Source organism: Haliotis cracherodii, unplaced genomic scaffold (genome assembly GCF_022045235.1).
Source record: "Haliotis cracherodii isolate W230 unplaced genomic scaffold, xgHalCrac1.p SCAF_1, whole genome shotgun sequence".
NCBI lineage: Eukaryota > Metazoa > Mollusca > Gastropoda > Lepetellida > Haliotidae > Haliotis > Haliotis cracherodii.
The window spans coordinates 74,537,851-74,556,087 of record NW_027266264.1 but is presented as its reverse complement, the minus strand read 5'-3'; the positions used below and the strand labels follow the sequence as shown (position 1 = coordinate 74,556,087).

The following is an 18,237-nucleotide window of genomic DNA, read 5'->3' as shown; positions in this document are numbered from 1 at the left end:
GCAGAGATACAAAAAGTAATTTCATTATCATGATTATCGAAATGACATTGACACTGACGTGGGATTACTCAATGTCATTATGAACACGAAAAACATTCAAACTGTTCATGCTATTAGGTAGAGATGCATGGGAATACCAGTATACCACGATATGAAATACTAATGATTGGTATCACAATACAAATACATTGGCAAAATACTGGAATATTGCGTTTTTTTCCAAAATCATGCATATTTTCATCTTGTTGGCAAGGTTTACATAAGTGACAAGTCCAATAGAAATGCAGAAAGTAGAGATGGTTTTCTGTGATCGAAAAAGCAAAGCCTTTTAAACCATTTCCTGTATATAATGTGTCTTTTAAATCATGACTATGCATCCAACAAAATGGCTGATGACAACATTGTTGTCAAAAATGAAAAATGTTCAGGAAATTGAGGTTCATGACAAATTACAGCTGTAAGAATGCATGCAATAAACTGCAGTACTCGCAATAAAAATATACATAAATCTTTACTGTAAGAAATTGCAATACGAAAGTCAAGCCAATACCCATCAACTCTGTTAAGTCAGAAAGAAATCAATTTCAAATTGATGCCAGTTGAAAGAAAGAAAAGTCTACAGGTTTTGTATGACAGGCATCAGGTGCTATGGGAAACGGTCAGATTTCTGCTACTCTGGAAACAGTGCAATCTTCTAATACAAATACTGGTCAAAAATACCTCCACGACTTATTTACAAGAATCAATAAAGTCAACCAAAATGGCAAACACTATGGCAATGACTTTAACTGCAGTGGCTAGAGAGGTCAATATGACTGAACATGAATAAGTAGACGCAGCTGATACTGAAACTTATTTAATTATCACCACACATGCTTTGAAGGTTATGCTATAATTGTCAGTAATGGCTGACTAACTGATGACACAACAGCAACCTTTTGCAGTATATACCATATGCAAGGTTAGACTAAACCATTGCACATGGTTCAGTGTAATGTTAATGATTGATTGTAAAGATCTTACAAATTGATGCTAATTGCACCATGCCGGTGAACTCCTGCAGAACAATGAGCATATAGTCTGGCACTGGTTACCATTTTGAGCACGGAGGGAGGGAGGTACAAATACAGATGTTTAAATTAGGTATACATGGATATACACGGTATACACGGTCAATTAGGGCTTCTTGTGAATGCTGTCACTGTCAGTTGTGTGGTCATCGATGATTTTATTCTTAGATTTTTAATGTTGAGACAGCATAAGTCCTTAAGTTTAACATTACAATTATGACTAGGCCTCATATCTTTCTTCGAGTAATTGTGTCTGACATTTTTTAAAAACAACCCAAACAACATCTGCAAGTTGATTGTTTATAAGTAGTAGTAGTAGTAGTAGTAGTAGTAGTAGTAGTAGTAGTAGTAGTAGTAGTAGTAGTTGCAGTAGTAGTATAAATGGTCATGTTTTATAAACAGAGCAACAGATATAAGGAGATGTACAATTATCAATGTATTATTGAATGAATGCTGGTAAAGATATAATAAGGTAAATATCGTAAGCTAATACTTAAGCATGTAAACATAATATGATACTCATCTTCAAGTTCAACAGAAGCTAAATTACAATATATACATAGTAGGCATGTCACAATAAATTGAAATATTGATATATTGCTATTGGTAAGCACTTAAAAGTCAATAATTCAATTGTTAAATCAGTTTCCGATCAATAGTATCGAATAGGAATATTGATAGTTTCGATAGTATTTACCATAACACGCTCACGAACACAGCCAAGTGAGGATTAGAGTTAACTGCCCTTGATGCTTAGCAACCTGTCTTTCTTAAAGTAAAATGGCGGATGGTGACAGTGAAGTGGTGTGTGGAAGTCTTATGGTTATCACATTCAAAAGAAACTTCTGTTCCAAGTTTTAATTCAACTCTAAAATTCATCTAAAATGATCCACTGAAAACTATTGATATGCATGTAATACTTGCTTGCAATATCAACAGTTAAATACTATAATTTCTTTCAATATCAATTGTTATCGCAATAGAGATTTCCAGACCAATAGTCACCCCTAGTACATAGAGAATCAGAGTTTCTTCCTTTATGTATATTCTTGATCTATTTACATTCAGTTATGTAAAAGATCGTCTAAAGTTACAGAAAACACTTCCAGGGATTCATAAAAACCTTCAGTGCACTGAGAGAAAATATGTCCAGTTTTCGAAATTAAGCATGAACATCATCGTCAAGGATCCTCGTCATAACCTGTTAAATGTTAAAAGATTCAATTACCACAAGAGAATATCTCAAAGACTCCCATGCCTGCCTTTACTTCAAAAACTGTGCATCAACACAGTTTCAAACACAAGGATGTCACCTGACAATCGAGAGGACACAATGTATGACCTTTGACATGAGCTCCTTTGACAGTGACAAGAAAACAAGCAGGTATTTAGAAGTATTGGATCAAGGCATGAAAAACAAATGCCACATGATTTGTCTGAGAAAACATCTATGCTTCAATCGCACCTATGAATGAACACGTTTTACAAAAGGAACAGACTTTGGTAAGTCTGACACCCAGATGTTTCCTTTCATGATGGCTTCAGATTACCCTGGGTCACTGATACCTCCAACAACAACACATGGGATCCTCCATTGCTTAGCAATAAGGGTCCCTGAGCCTATCATTTTACTTAACAGGTCAATTGACCAATACTAGGCTATAGGGCCTAACAAATGTTATGATTCCGATATTTACTTTCAAAATACAATCAGAGTGAGTGAGTGAGTATGGTTTTACAGCACTTTTAGCAATATTCCAGCAATATCACGGCGGGGGACACCGGCATGCACCAGAAATGGGCTTCACACATTGTACCCATGTCGGGAATCAAACCCGGGTCTTCGGAGTGACGAGCAAACGCTTTAACCACTAGGCTACCCGACCGCCCCAAAATACGATAAGAAGATGGGTTATTGTTTTCTCAGTTTCTCAAACCCTTACAAATATGTTGGCAAAATACTGTTTAGTTTTACTGGGTTTGCATAAAGTATATTTTCAAGTGTGAACCTTGTGTACAAGCACAAACAAAATACCAGGGTCTGGGTTGTGAATCCATACCACAAAACACAACCACATCTCATATGCACTCGGTTCACTTAACATGCTAATACACAAAGTACTGGGAATGCACATACTTAAACCCTCAGCCTAATAATAATATGTCTTATCACCTTTTAGGACAGAACATTTCATTCAAAATAAAGCCTTGGGTTCAAAAACGGAAAATATGCCCATATTAGGGCTGTTACGATTCACTCGCGTATTCAGTGAATCAAACTCTATCTATTCATGAATTAAATTTGTTATTCGCGGCCACAAGAATCGAATATTTATGAATATGCAATCATGTGCATTTACATACAATGTACCTAAAAATGTCCAAAAGAACATATTATATGCATAGATTTCTTCAAAAACAACACTCTTTTAATATTTAATTTGACAGTATTGTGGTCACTGGTATGTCGCTTTTGATCAGATACTAGTACATGTGCAGTATAATTTATTAATAATTAACAAACCATGTCAAATAATTTATGTTATTGTTTCAATGAATATAACAAATAATACATGAACTGCTGACTTGTTATTTTATTTATTAATCAACATTCGTTACCCAATATTTGTGATACGAATAATATTTGCCTCATAGTGTATTTTGTTACAGCCCTAGCCCACTAAACTGATGTCACTATTTCATTCCATGTGACTGAGCTCTTTTCAAATTCAAAAGCATTATGAAAAAACTAATGTGCCACTAATGAAGACATTGTGAAAAACAACTGAGGAGACCAATATGTCTTATAACATAAATATGATAGCCTCTCACAGCGTCAAAAATCTGTCACATTCCACATTTTGAAATATCTGTTTTGGAGGATCCCTTGCAATTTATTTCTTGATATAAGCCAAAGGGTTAAATTTGAAAAACACTGTTTTCATGCCCATGAGCTAAGAAATCCCGCAGGGACTCAGCCTTAAAAATGTGTATTCCATACACCACATGGCCCACAAACACCAAAAAGATAAGACCTAATGCTAAGGGACATACATATATTCTAGACTCATACATTAATATTGGCTATAGACTTTTTTGACAATGAAGAACTTCTCTTTCAGCACTAGCCCACCCCATAACTTTTGATAGTGAATACCCACCACACCATGGTGTGGGATCTGTTCCAACCTAAAAATAGGTCCTATCCTGGTGGAATGTCTAAATCATTAGGCATCCCGACACTTTCGCTTTGCAGCTAGAGCTAGTTTCTATCCACAGCAGGAATACTCCCTGAAATCCTTTGGGTTTATTTATTATCTTATCACAAGGGTGGGGCAGCAACATATTTGGTAACAAATCATATTCTATGTCATAGCATATCACACAGTAGCAGACATTCAATATTGTCATTTTCACATAGCCAACAGGTTTAGCAGATTTCTGAATGAACATGATGAAACTGATATTGATTGAGTTGAAATTGAATTGTTTTTTTAATGGTAAAAAATTAACATGGCCACAAGCATATTAGAATAATAACTTAACCAGAAAATGATCAACACCAGGATTGTCTTGAGGATTCATTTGCAGCGGTTCAACATGATTACTCTGTCTCCAGATATTACAACCATGAAGTTAACGTTATCATGTAAGTTGAGGCCAGTGGGAATTCTCAGGCAGTAGGAATACTTTTACAAATAAAAGGGCCAAATAATTGTGTCAAGATGTCAATAGCAATGTAGGTGAGTAATTAGGTCCATAATACAGACATAAATAGAATGCGTACAAATCAATACGTACAAACTTTTCCCAAGCCATATGCTCAAGACATACATTGCACTGCTCAACACACATGACCGAGATACCAGACTGATGCTAGGTCTCATCCTTGCTATCGTCTCATTTTTCCTTTCGAAGCGTACACATTGTTCATACAAAATACAATTCAAAGTGAGTGGGCATGTTGTTTTAAGTCCAGTGAACCAGGAGCCTCAATTGATCAGTCAAATACACCCACAGTGACATGTACATGACAACATCTTCAAGACGGACAGTAACACCAATTCTCACAGGGTCATGTGACAATATTTACCAAGGGGCAATGTCCGCTTTCCCCCTTTGACCATGTGTTGACAATGAAACCTCTCTCCCAACCAACGTTTCCCATATCTGCCTTCTGAGCAATCAATACATGCCGGTCTATGTAACGATAGTAAGTGTTGTACAACAATCAGTGGAAACCGTGCAGATAGAAATCCGGAGGGAGGACTCTTGATTGAATTTGTATTCACTTGCTGTACATACGAAGCAAACAAAACAAATTAAAACACTCAAATGGAGTTTATGTTTCATTCCTAATCTAATGACAATGTTGGCTTCACTATTAGTGAAGTAGAACAACAAAGAGTTCAAGTACCAGAGGTGATAACTAAAACCTTGAATTAGACGGAAGGATGAAGACTTCCCGATCTGCATTTTGCTGTTGGAATGCGCACTTCCATGAATACACTGATATCAAACAATTAACAAATGTAGAACCTTACGACACTCTTATAATGACAACCTTACGACACTCATATAATGACACAGTGTATCTCGAAGCAACAATCGTTCAGTGTATAGTTACACCCTTATGATGGTTGTCTTTTACTTGCTTCATACACAAAAGGACACGCAGAAAATACCTCTGAATTTTTGGGGCCATTATAATAACCACAAGGAGAAAAGTTTTAAGAAGTTATTTTATCACCCTCATAGAGTGGTAAATGGCAGAACACGTTAGAAGTGCTGCAGGCAAGATGATCATGTTCACAATTTCTCAAAAGAAAGAAAAAGAAAAAGTTTCTCACAGTCGTGTAGGTCATCTCTATCAATGAAAGGATTAAAATACAAACTATAACTGTGTTCGCAGACTCAAGGATAGACACTAGTCCAGTAGTCTGAGTGAAAATCTAGATCATGTAGGACTGGTTTTCTCCCAATATGTACTTATTTTACATAACCACTAGTCTGAAATGAGCTGTGGGCTAACTAGTTGTATATGACCAGTGGTGCCTAACCCTGAAGAAGACTACAGGGAAGATACCTCCGCCCCAGGTCCTCAATGATGTATTGATTCTGCATGTCCCCATCATGCTACAGTTTTCCTACTCAATAACCATTCCACTTCCAGTTTTACTGAAGGAGAATATGGCAATAAATGCACAAATTTATGACCATTGTGTATGTCCCTTGCATGCAACAGACCTAATCTTGTTGGTTCTAGTTGTCATGGTTACTCACAACAAAATGCTAAACATAGCACTGCAGTACAGAGAGTGCTGCAGTTGTGATTGCCTGTAATTCTGGAAATAGTATCTGCATCCATGTAACAACCGTCTCCTCGTCATCTGGAGGAAGACACATGGAACTCTACAGCAAAGCCTTTCAGTTTCAAGTAACAGAATTTGATTTATTTGTTTAAATTGTTCAATAGGACAACCACTGGTTGGCACAAAATAAATAATCTATCAAAGTGGTTATGAAGTGTTGGTGTTATCACTATACTGAACAAATTGCTGAAACAAATTATTCAAGAAAGATTGAATAATATAACACCAATAGGCCGTTTTCCTTTACAGTACCACTATTTCAAAACATCCTTGATACATACCAATTCACAAATCTACATGTATACTGGTTTTGCAGCCAAAAAGGAAAAATCAATGATGGTGGACTATATTGGCAGATTCAGTAATATTCTTTATTAATAATAGTTAACAGATCCAGCACCCACATAAATAAAAGTGAAAAAAATAAACCACAAAGAACTATTTTCTGCCGCATACAAACTTGCAAGTTACTAGAAATAACAATTGTAAATACAACAATAAACATGATATCCAACTTATTAAATATTGTACATATGCCAACATGTTGAGATTACTTTTGAAGGGCAAAATTATTAATTTTGAAATGACATTCGAAAACTCTAATCTGAGTTTTTTCAACCTACCTACCATGATTTTTTAAACTTGAAATCAATAAACCAAGGAAAACAAAAAAAATCTGTCCATAACAGTATTTTTTGTGCATTAAAGGTAAAGACAGCAAACTTAAATCAGGAATAACTGTAAACATTGACACCATATATTTATAAATACCTATCTGTCAACATGACCTTCACCTTGAATGACCCTGGCCAGGTCAGTCATAATCCAAAGTACACATTGTGTATATTTCATGTGTATACAATTACCAAACAGCAATAGAAATTGGCACTTTACCCATAGTCCTTGCCAAAATGGCTCAATAGTTTAGGTATCATAAGAGGACTCGTAGAAATAAGCCATTTTAACATGTTTAAATTTTTGCTGCATGTTATCACATGGACAAGTGGACTAAAAATGTTATCTATGGTGGCAACATGGTAGATTAGCTCAGTGACTGAGGGAAGGTAGAAATCAGGAAGCAGTTTGCAAGGGTAAATTAAACATAATAAAAATAACAGGATATAAATTACAAACAACATGCAGTATTTTACTCTCATGAATTTTATACCAGGCGCGATTGATGTTCGGTAACTTAAGTAAAACCCCAGTAAGATTAACTAACTATCTTTGTTATGACCAGGCTACAGTTTGAATATTAAATTATATTAATGCTAAGTTATTATTTATAGTCAGTCTGACCGGACAGTTGGTAATAGACAATTTGACTGGTTTTGTACATTTCAATCCGTCATAGGCCAACTCAAATAACCACACACTCCTTGTTCTCAATCTACCATATCTACAGCTTATGTCAACAGATGAACATGACACAGAACAGAAACCTTCCATTGATGAATCACCAGCCATAAATATGACTCTCCCAAATCTTGAAATTCCAAATATTCTTTATGAGCTCTAATGATACAAGCATTACTAGAATTATTTTAGGAGATACTCCAAAGGTATATGAAAGCAGTCCCCTTGACCCACAAATCAACTTTCTACACACTGAAGGCTTAATGATAGGGCTGGGACGGGTACCTCGGTTACTCGGGTCGGGTGGGTACTGAGTAGGACCCGGGTACCCACACATCAACTTTCTACACACTGAAGGCTTAATGATAGGGCTGGGACGGGTACCTCGGTTACTCGGGTCGGGTGGGTACTGAGTAGGACCCGGGTACCCACAGGACTACCCGGACCCATGGTTAGTCACGTGATTACATGTTTAATGGCAAAAAGTTTCTAGAACTCTATGGTTAAACTTTAAGCGACAAATGTTCACATTCCTTTCCGACTATGCACCCATTCCTTTGGACATCTGATGTTTGCATAACGATAAAACTTCAGTCAACTTCAGTGCGTGCATGACCAGATCATTTTATATGTGTATCTAAATACATATTGACAGGAGTATGGCAAAATGTTCCCAATCGGATACTTCGCACCTATCTCTTCAGACCTTTAGCGGGTACCCAGGGAGGGTTGGGTAATCATGGTAATAGGGGGGTTGGTACCCGGGTAGCAAATTTGGACTCGTCCCAGCCCTACTTAATGAACACTCCTTGAGTGATAGCATATCATTAGTATTCAGTCCACAGTTACACCCCTTACCAAGGTCAAGTTAACTTATTTTCCTGAACTTTTAAGATAAAAATGTATCTGCCTACTATGAATTGGGAAAACAAACAAAATTACCACTGCTAAGACGTAATGATCCATAGATCCAGCTGTGAACTTATATAAAATAATAACATTATAATTCATTTGTTACAACAATTTGATCTCAAGGACAAAACCGCCAAGTCTAATTTCCCTTCAATTCTGACATCACTAGTGTCTACAACCACTACTGACAACATAATGACAAAAATATATATTCGACTAGTCAGTTTAAAAGTCTCCTTTGACAAAAGACATAATACAACTGCAAAACACAAAATATTGTATGTAATTGCTGAACATATTAAAGGTTTTCCCATTCAGAGAATTGATTTCAAAATTGTTACACAAATGGTGCTGGGAGTTTACAGTTGTCAGCATGCTTCAATGTTGTTCTTTTGCATGTCCCATGGTTCCTTGGCAGTGAAATCAGGCAGAAGATGCCATGTCAATTAGAAATTGGCACTAGTCCTATAGTCCTTGCCAAACTGCCCAATGGTAAAGGTATCATAAGGGCTTGTAGAAATTTGCCCTTTTTAAGGGTTTTGCTACATGTTATCATTATAAGGCCTAGTGGCTGAAAACTGTTAGTTTCTAACACTGAATTACATCATTCAAGGGAATTACAAGTGCTGTTGGTGAGTTTTATGACAACAACCCCATTCAAGATTGACACCACCATGATGAACAGTCCAGACCTAAATATTTGATAACACATCTGAGGCACGTCTGTGAACAATGGTGAGGCATTAGTAGTATTCTTGAATGGCTGAATATCAGTTATCAGTTTAAACATGTTCACATGATCACCAGTATTCAGTTATATGTAGATTTTCCAACTCCTATTTAAAGCCAAATCTTTCATGTGATCTCACTACATATCATCAGTACAAGTAATATTATCCAAGGACATGCCAGGAAGCTGACCGGCCAGGTGATCCATCAAGGTCGTGCACAGGGAATTTACCTGTTGCTTCCTGGTTCAGGAACAGCTTGATCATGTTGATAACATGAAGGTGACATAACATAAAAGCTGAATAAAATAATTCCTTTCACATATGATTGTTCATATGGACCAACATACCTGCCTATGTGATGTTATGATGTAATAGAGATTATCTCAAACAAAACTTCATAACACATACCAACTATTAAAACTTTAATTTTTAATGTTACAGAGCTCATTGGATACAGTTCCATTGCTTCAAGTCCTATATTATTATGGATATATGAGGAGAACATAAGATTTAATTTACTAGAAGCAAAATGATTGAACTGTCCAACTTTTGCCATTAGTTTGCGTGTCTTGTTTAGGTTTGTTTACATTTATAGGAGTCCAGTGATACGTTGTTTCATCTATCTCAGACAGATTACTCAGCATCCTGTTGTACCACTGGAGGTTTTTATGATTGGAATGTTGTTGTAGGAGCACGTGTGGGCGCTTCGATCTCCTCCGTTCTGTCATTTGATCGCATACCTCTCAAACACGCCCCGCTTAGTAATACGCACCGACTGTATGCGGCTGCAAAGATGGCCGCCGCCATCTTAGGCAGTGTCAGTACCGTCCTCAGGTAAAGAGGGGTTTAGGGCTAATCTAAACAATATACACATATATTTACCATTTTTGCTAATATCCAACTCCATGAGATTGACGAAACTGCCAATATCGGGCGACAAGCGTCCGATCTCATTGTCACTAAGGCTCAATTTCCTCAACTGCACGAGACGGAAGAAGCCCTGAAACACACAGATCACAGTTCAGACATGGCCCGTTTACATGCGATCTCGAATCAATCAAGGTGGTAGTTTGGGTCATACTTACTCGAGGAAGATCCTTTATTTGATTGGCATCTAGTAATAACTCCTCCAAGCTCCTGGCATATCTAAAAACATCATCAGGGACAGTGGTTAATCCCCAATGTCGCCGATCCACGTACTCGACTTGGCGATTACAAGCGCGAAACAGGGGTATACACTTGAGCATTTTGCCTCAAATTTAGCCTATTGACACCCACATCGACATGTAATAGTTGCTATAAATCCTTTAAAATCCAGCGAATGAATATGGGGTGATCGGGGCACATATAACACACTGTCTTTGCCAAACCAACTCGTCATACAGAAATTCGAATGCTGGGTTTGCACCATGTGACGTCATGAATCGCCGATATAGACCATAATGCACTACGAGCAGGTACGCGAATTTCTTCCGCTAGATGGCTCTGTGACCAAACGTAGACTTAGGCGGGCAGGTGTTTTCATACGGAAATTGCATTCTTGTCATGTTAACAAGATTAAATTGATTAGAATTGCATTAATGATCGGATTAGGCGCGGGCGTTCATGTAACGTGAGGCATTATGACCAGAGCAGACAGATTTTTTATTGAACAGGAATTTATGTATTATTTATTAAAAGCCTTACAGCAAAATTAACAAATCTAACTTCGTGAATGGGGCCACTTTGACATTATTTCTGACGTTTGTGGATAGGGTATATTTTTGGGTTGTGAGTAAGGTGGTTATTATTTTTTCTTTAGCTCCAAACATTAAGTTATATTTCAAACAATATTTTTATTTCCATGAATGAAAACCTCGATAGGTCAACAGGCATACCGGGACTGCATGTTTTTAAACCCTGGGCTTTAACACGGATTTTGCCTATTTTAATTGAGTAACATTTTATCCAAATTTAAGCCCAGGGCTTAAAAACGAAAAAGGACAAATGCATGATAAGAAGAATGAATATCCCAAGTTAAATGAAATAACACTCACAAATGGAATGAGAGAGCTACTACATAAGACGCGATTTTCTTTTCAAAATTATGAGCCAAGAATACGTTCAAAATTGAAATACAGCTGTCAAACCAATATCAAAACAAACATATTTTTAAGCAACGTAATCGTTTTGTATAAACATGTAACATGTATAAGCGATTTATTTGGGTAAAATAATCATGGAAAAATTCAATTGTCTTTAAATTTTATGCATCTGGCAAAATGTGTGTTACCGAACAGTATTGTTATACTATCAATGTTATTTTAGAAAAAAATATTAACGGTTTGTTGAACATTTAAGTAATGTTCTTTATTATGTTGAGTAAAGTCTCCGGAGGCCATTACCTTGGGAAATCATAGTAACTATGTCTATAAGTCATATACTTGTGAAAATAGTCCAAATTAATTGAGGTTTTACATACATGTTCACTGTACATACAGATACATGCACATGTAAACCCCCTCCTTCCTCACTCGTACCCATGCCGCACGAATACTCTAATTCATCACAAGATGCTTCCGCCATTGACAAATTTACTTGACCGTATGAATGGAACATATTATATGTACAGCACGCATGTTTGTAAACCTGATACTAACTACATACACGAGCGATAAAGAAACGTTAGTTTAAAGTGACACCACGCGCATGCTCCAACAGAGGACGGTACAAGACGCTGAGCCTGCATATGTACTGTGACATTCAGTCTAACCTTTGAACTCTTACCAAAATGATGATAACATCGAGTGGTTGATTTACAAGCATTGATTTAGGATTTGTTTGTTTGTTGTTTTACGCCACACTCTGCAAAATTACAGCTATATGACGGCTGTATGTAAATAATCAAGTCTGGATCAGACAATCCAGTGATTGATAACATGAACATCAATCCATGCATCAACCAAGGGGATATAGAAACGGGCTCCTTCTGTCCGTACGTCCGTCACGTTTCGTTTCCGGAGCATAACTCAGAAACCGTTCAAAATTTTTTCTTCAAACTTTGCAGGTCGGTCAAGTACATGCTTAACTGGTGCCTTTTGCTATTTAGAAATTTTAGAAATTTCTGTTTTTTACGTTTCCATGACAACAAGATTGACTTAGGTTCTGTGAGGGTAGGGTTCGTTTCCGGAGCATAACTCATAAACCGGTCAATATTTTTTATGAAACTTTGCAGGTCTGTCAGGTACATGCTGAACTGGTGCCTTTTGCTATTTAGAAATTTTGGAAATTTTTATTTTCTACGTTTCCATGGCAACAAGATGGACTTAGGTTCCAAACTCTTCTTTTTTTACAATTTCCATGACAAGTTTCACCTCGGTTAAAAAAGGTTAGGGTTTGTTTAGATATAATTATGTCATAAATTTTGCAATAGGGGCGGGGGATATAGCCACGTTAGTGGCAAACTCTTGTGACAATTAGGAGCGACGTTTCGGTGTAGATTCTAACAGCGTTATCAAGCAAGTGTTTGAACCCACACCTGATGATTAATGTGGGTGTGGTCTGATGGTGAATGTGGGTGCGGCCTGATGATGAATGTGGGTGTGGTCTGATGGTGAATGTGGGTGTGGCCTGATGGTGAATGTGGGTGTGGCCTGATGGTGAATGCGGGGACGGCCTGATGATGAATGTGGGTGTGGTCTGATGGTGAAGTGTAGGTGTGGCCTGATGGTGAATGTGGGTGCGGCCTGATGATGAATTTGGGGACGGCCTGATGGTGAATGTGGGTGTGGCCTGATGGTGATTGTGGGTGTGGTCTGATGGTGAATGTGGGGGCGGCCTGATGATGAATGTGGGGACTGCCTGATGGTGAATGTGGGTGTGGCCCGATGTTGAAGAGTGGGTATGGCCTGATGGTGAATGTGGGTGCGGCCTGATGATGAATGTGGGGACGGCCTGATGGTGAATGTGGTTGTGGCCTGATGGTGAATGTGGGTGTGGCCTGATGGTGAATGTGGGGGCTGCCTGATGATGAATGTGGGTGTGGTCTGATGGTGAATGTGGGCTTGGTGTGATGATGAATATGGATGTGGCCTGATGGTGAATAGAGTGTAATATTAACAATCCGTGTTATGAAACAAATTTATTCATGCAGTGGGCCAGTCAGTCACCATCATCGCGTCTTCATCTGACAGTCACAGAACAGGCCTGGTATCACAGTCCTTGAAATTTGAAAATGTTATATAATTGTGTATTTATAAGTTGGATTAAAATCGAATTAAGAACTGTGTGAACTCAAATTGAGTGAATGACTAAGTGAGTTTGGTTCAATGCCACTCTGAAACATATATCAGTTCTATTACAGCATCAGGGGGCACGGGTTGCCTAGTCATCTAAGGCGCCGCGATACGCTTTGCAGAGTTGCGTCCCTTGGGCACGCCAGAAACCCATGATTGTGGGTTCGAATCCCGGTTCGACCCGATTATGTTTTTAGGTTTGTCAGCACGATATCCGTGCTCCTGGGTTTCGCCGAAGTGGTAAACGTCTGAGATCTGCATCACTTCGGGCTTTCCTCCCACATTAAGCTGACACGCCGTGATACAACTGGAATAATGTTAAAAGCGGCGTTGAACCCAACTCACTCACACTCTATCACGTCATCAACTTGATGTTGATGTCCTCACATATCCAGTGCATTTTATTTACGAAAAAATGGGATATAAATATTTTGTAAGTCATTTTAAAGATGTCAATACATTGTACAAGCTTTAAAACTATTTTCCTGTATGTAAATAATGATGACTCTCCGAACACACTCCGACTTCAGCAATGTCGGACAAGTCCATTTTATGTACAGGGGGGTTAAGTTTGGTATTCTCACACCTTTCACGTCGATGTCTGCACCTTTTCTCCCAATACCGATTGACATCTCTCCCACTTTTGGGTGCGATTGTTCGGCCATTGCGTTAATCTGCGCTGTCCATATACACCTATGGGGAACAACTCAAAAGACATCCCCTCTCAAAAATAACGTCGTCATATATTTACGGCGTCATCAAGTTGCGAGCGCCTGTTCGAGTCTCCAGAAATGACGCCATGATAGAACAATGTCTTATCGTGAAATAAACCACGCTTCGTTCTTCATTTTTCTTTACAATTTATCGCGTAGCCATCTTATATGTTGATAATACGGCTACTATATGTTTCACTATATATATTTCATATACACAAATACTACCCATGTTGATAAAAAAAACCAACTGTATATATAGTGTTGTTTTCACCGCCCAGATGTCCCTGTTGACGCATATTCAACTATACTGACGTCATACTAAACGTGTACCACTGTGAACATAGATGTCCCCACGTGAAGCGTGATTAGATCTGCATATCTCCTGTGCTTTGGTATTGATTTTCCCGAATATATATAGGACCAAAAGATCAGCTGTAAAACAAAAATCGCCTTTAAGCCTTTTGTTTGATTCAACTTGTTATTTGTACCCCAAATAACTTTCTCACACGTTGTGAAGTAAAGAAATAGATTTTTCTAAATTAGCTGCTAGAAATGCGCACAGAACGGCAGTGGTCATTTCATTATTTATAGATTAGGTTCTTGGGTACACCTCGTTTACTGGGAAGTATGTACACTTGTTACTTAAAGACCGCGACCCAAGTCGCCCGGAGCCCGCGCGGTTCTGTCAGACAGGCAAAATAGGTTATTTACGTCTTACTTCTGTTCATTTATAATTCATGATAAACCGAATTGTCCTCAAAACTGTCGTGGTTTATTTTATAAAGTGACATAGGTAAATATTAGTTTTCATATTTAAACTCTCCATTTACTACCTTATTTATGGTATTATATAGACTCAGTAATTATTGACGGGTGACACAGAGTATGAAAAATATGAAAAAAGTCGCATTTTCAACCTCCAAGAGTGCAGTTCAGTTGCATCTGGAATGAACCATTTTAACCTACAATGACTGTTACTTGTCATGCATTGCACATGCGTGGGCTTCACCACTGGTTTCGTTAAGGTGTGTGTTTTGGGTATTTTTTTCCCTTCACCTTCATGTTTGCATTTGTCATTGTTTTTTTTCCAGTTGCCTAAAAGCATCTAATCAGTGTGACATAGGCAACAGGATGTCCTTGATCTGTTCATCACATTGTCAACATACTCAGACCTATTGATGCTGTTAGCATATATGTTCATGCTTGACACCCTACAGACCTCGTGACCCTTCAAAAATGACTTATCCCTCGTGGGAATTTCGGAATAGAATAATTTATGCTGGTCGTTAGAGGCCACCAATTCTGCTCATTGACTTGGTTGATGGCGTGTTATCATTCCCCTATATCGTGGATCGTTGCTCATTATATCAATCACTGGTTTGTTTGGGATAAACTCCAATATTTACAGACAGCAGTCAAAAGATGGCATACTGTTGGGTGCATCGTTAAACAACAAACAAAACATTGTATACAGTACTATATTTTTTATAACTGACAATAATACCAATTTTGATTACCTAACATTGCATGTCTCTGTTATATGAATCACTGGCATTACCATAAATGACGTACGACCCGTGAAGATCCGGGGTAGAATAGGTCTTCAGCAACCTTTGCTTGCCGTAAAAGGCGACTATGCTTGTCATAAGAAGCCACCAACGGGATCGGGTGGTGAGGCTTGCTGACTTGGTTGATGCACGTCATCGGTCCCAATTTGCGTGGATCGGTGCTCATGATGTCAATCCCTGGATGTCTGGTCCAGACTTGATTATTTACAGACCGCCGTCATTGCTGTAATATTGCTGAGTGCGGTTTCAAACAAACAAAAGATGCTGTGCACTGGTGGATCCAGGGCGGTGGTGCAGAGGATGAACATTGTAGGTAAGTCTAACACATTTCTTATACAAAAGGCTTATCCAGTCTCAGCAGAGCAATTGATGATATGAGAATAATCTACATTCCCGGGGGGTATGGTGTTCAGCGATGCATCGCATTCTTGTATACACTCACAGTGTGTTATATGCACCGCGGCACACACTACATAGACACAGCGATCACTCCTAGTCAGTGTGTATGAGCTGTAGAATGTCTAGGTGTGATGTACTTGAGAGAGTTTCAGTTAAAGCTGGGCGTGTCAGCTTATTGTGAAGAAATCCCGAAGTGGCTCACGTCGAAGACGTTGACATTGGATACGATTATGCCGCGGACAGACCAAGGTTGAAAATCGGGAAGACCTGGATGCCGTTGCACAAACAATCTTAGCGCTACGACTGTAATAAGTCTATGTTAAGGTATGGGAGTTACAATTACCTTAGCGCTAAGACCGCTTTGTACAACGGCACCTTGAGATCCCCACAGCTAGGGAATGCAACTGTGCATAGCGAATTGCAGCGCCTTCGTCCACTGGGTCATGCACCCGTGCCTCACGTGTTTGAAGGACTGTCTCACAGTTAACATTGTGCCAATTAACCTGTAAATAATCGAGACTTTAGTCCAATAGTACGATGTTTTTACGAATCCGCCGACTCCCAAAAATTGGAATGTGAACACCCCCCCCCCCCCCCCTCCCCCCACACACACACACAAAAGAAAGAAAAAAAGCAAAGATGAAAGAAATGTTACAAACAAACAAGTTCATCTACTGTTCCTGTCAATATAATTCAGGTATTAAAAATACTATAAACCTGTTGCAAATTTATCTTAAAAATTTCAAAACAAAACAAATCATGACGAATCGCGTATATACCAAGAAGTCAGGGCTATACCATTTATACTGTGTACAAGGTGAACCGTGTACGTTCTAGAAGACTTTAGTTTAAAGTCCCTATTGATTTAGTTCTGCAAACCGATATATCGGGTGAAGAAGGGTTAACATTATCACACGGTCTGTTACCTTGTGCCCATCGAATTAGAAAATCGAAAACGATAAAAACCAAAAATCAGACACCTCAAATTTATGGCACTATTCCAAGAATCTATTAGCTATTAGGCCCTAAACTTTATGTAATAAGTAAGTGACGTTTATAAAATAAAATGGTCATACTATTTCTGATTTATTTAATTGTTTTCAACTCGCGCATCGACAAATCGACAAACCCTACAGAGACAAATGTAACGTTTGGATGAGGACATATTTTTAGAAGTCCGACCAACGTCATCTGTATCAGCCGCCCCCCCCCCCCCCCCCCCCTGCCACATCCCCGCCGCCCCTATACTGGAATCGTCCACCAAGTGATCAGCTAATTGTGAAAGAAGGTAAGCGTTGGCGTTGAGGAAGAATTTTCCACAAATTGTCTGACAGAATTAGATGAAACTGACAGAATTGGAACAGACACCACTACCGTCATATTCTTAGTCCAACCTTTCCTTATCATTAGGGATCGAGGGCCTCTTAAAAGACACAATTCTGAAGTCGTCGGGGGATGGACAAAAATAGAAATAAAATGCGCCCCAAAGAAGCAGTTAATAAGTTAATAGTTTTGTTTGATGGACAAGACATAATGCAAACAATGTTAAACGGTACATCCTTCAGATTGCCTTTTTAGCCCTCTGGCGTCCATTGGTGATCCGATCGTCTTATGCTGTAACTAGCTGTGCCTATGGTGGCCGAGTGGGGACATCGCTTTCTCGCTTTCTCGCTTTCTCGTTCTATCGCTCTATCGCTTTCTCGCTTTCTCGCATTATCGCCTTCTCGCTCTATCGCTTTCTCGCGGTATAGCAATATTCCCTCTTGGCCACTATATGGGTTTTTTTACGATGAAAAAATATATACGTAAAACAACATTAATGAATTGTTAAACCTGACC

The 18,237-nt window shown here is 38.5% G+C and overlaps 1 protein-coding gene across 16 annotated transcripts in view; it reads right to left on the bottom strand.

The window, feature by feature from the left end:
* Positions 1-10,865, bottom strand: part of LOC139472451 (protein scribble homolog) — a 117,047-nt gene extending 106,182 nt beyond the window's left edge. For all 16 annotated transcript variants that reach the window (XR_011653938.1, XR_011653950.1, XM_071254964.1 and 13 more), the window contains exons 1-2: positions 10,527-10,865; positions 10,324-10,441 (exon numbers count right to left, since the gene is read on the bottom strand). Coding sequence is in view for 14 of the 16 variants with exons in the window: in XM_071254964.1 (XP_071111065.1) it covers positions 10,324-10,441; positions 10,527-10,688 (280 nt within the window). In the remaining 2 variants the exon portion in view is untranslated. The remainder of the gene's footprint in view (positions 1-10,323; positions 10,442-10,526) is intronic.
* Between the last annotated feature and the right edge of the window lie 7,372 nt (positions 10,866-18,237).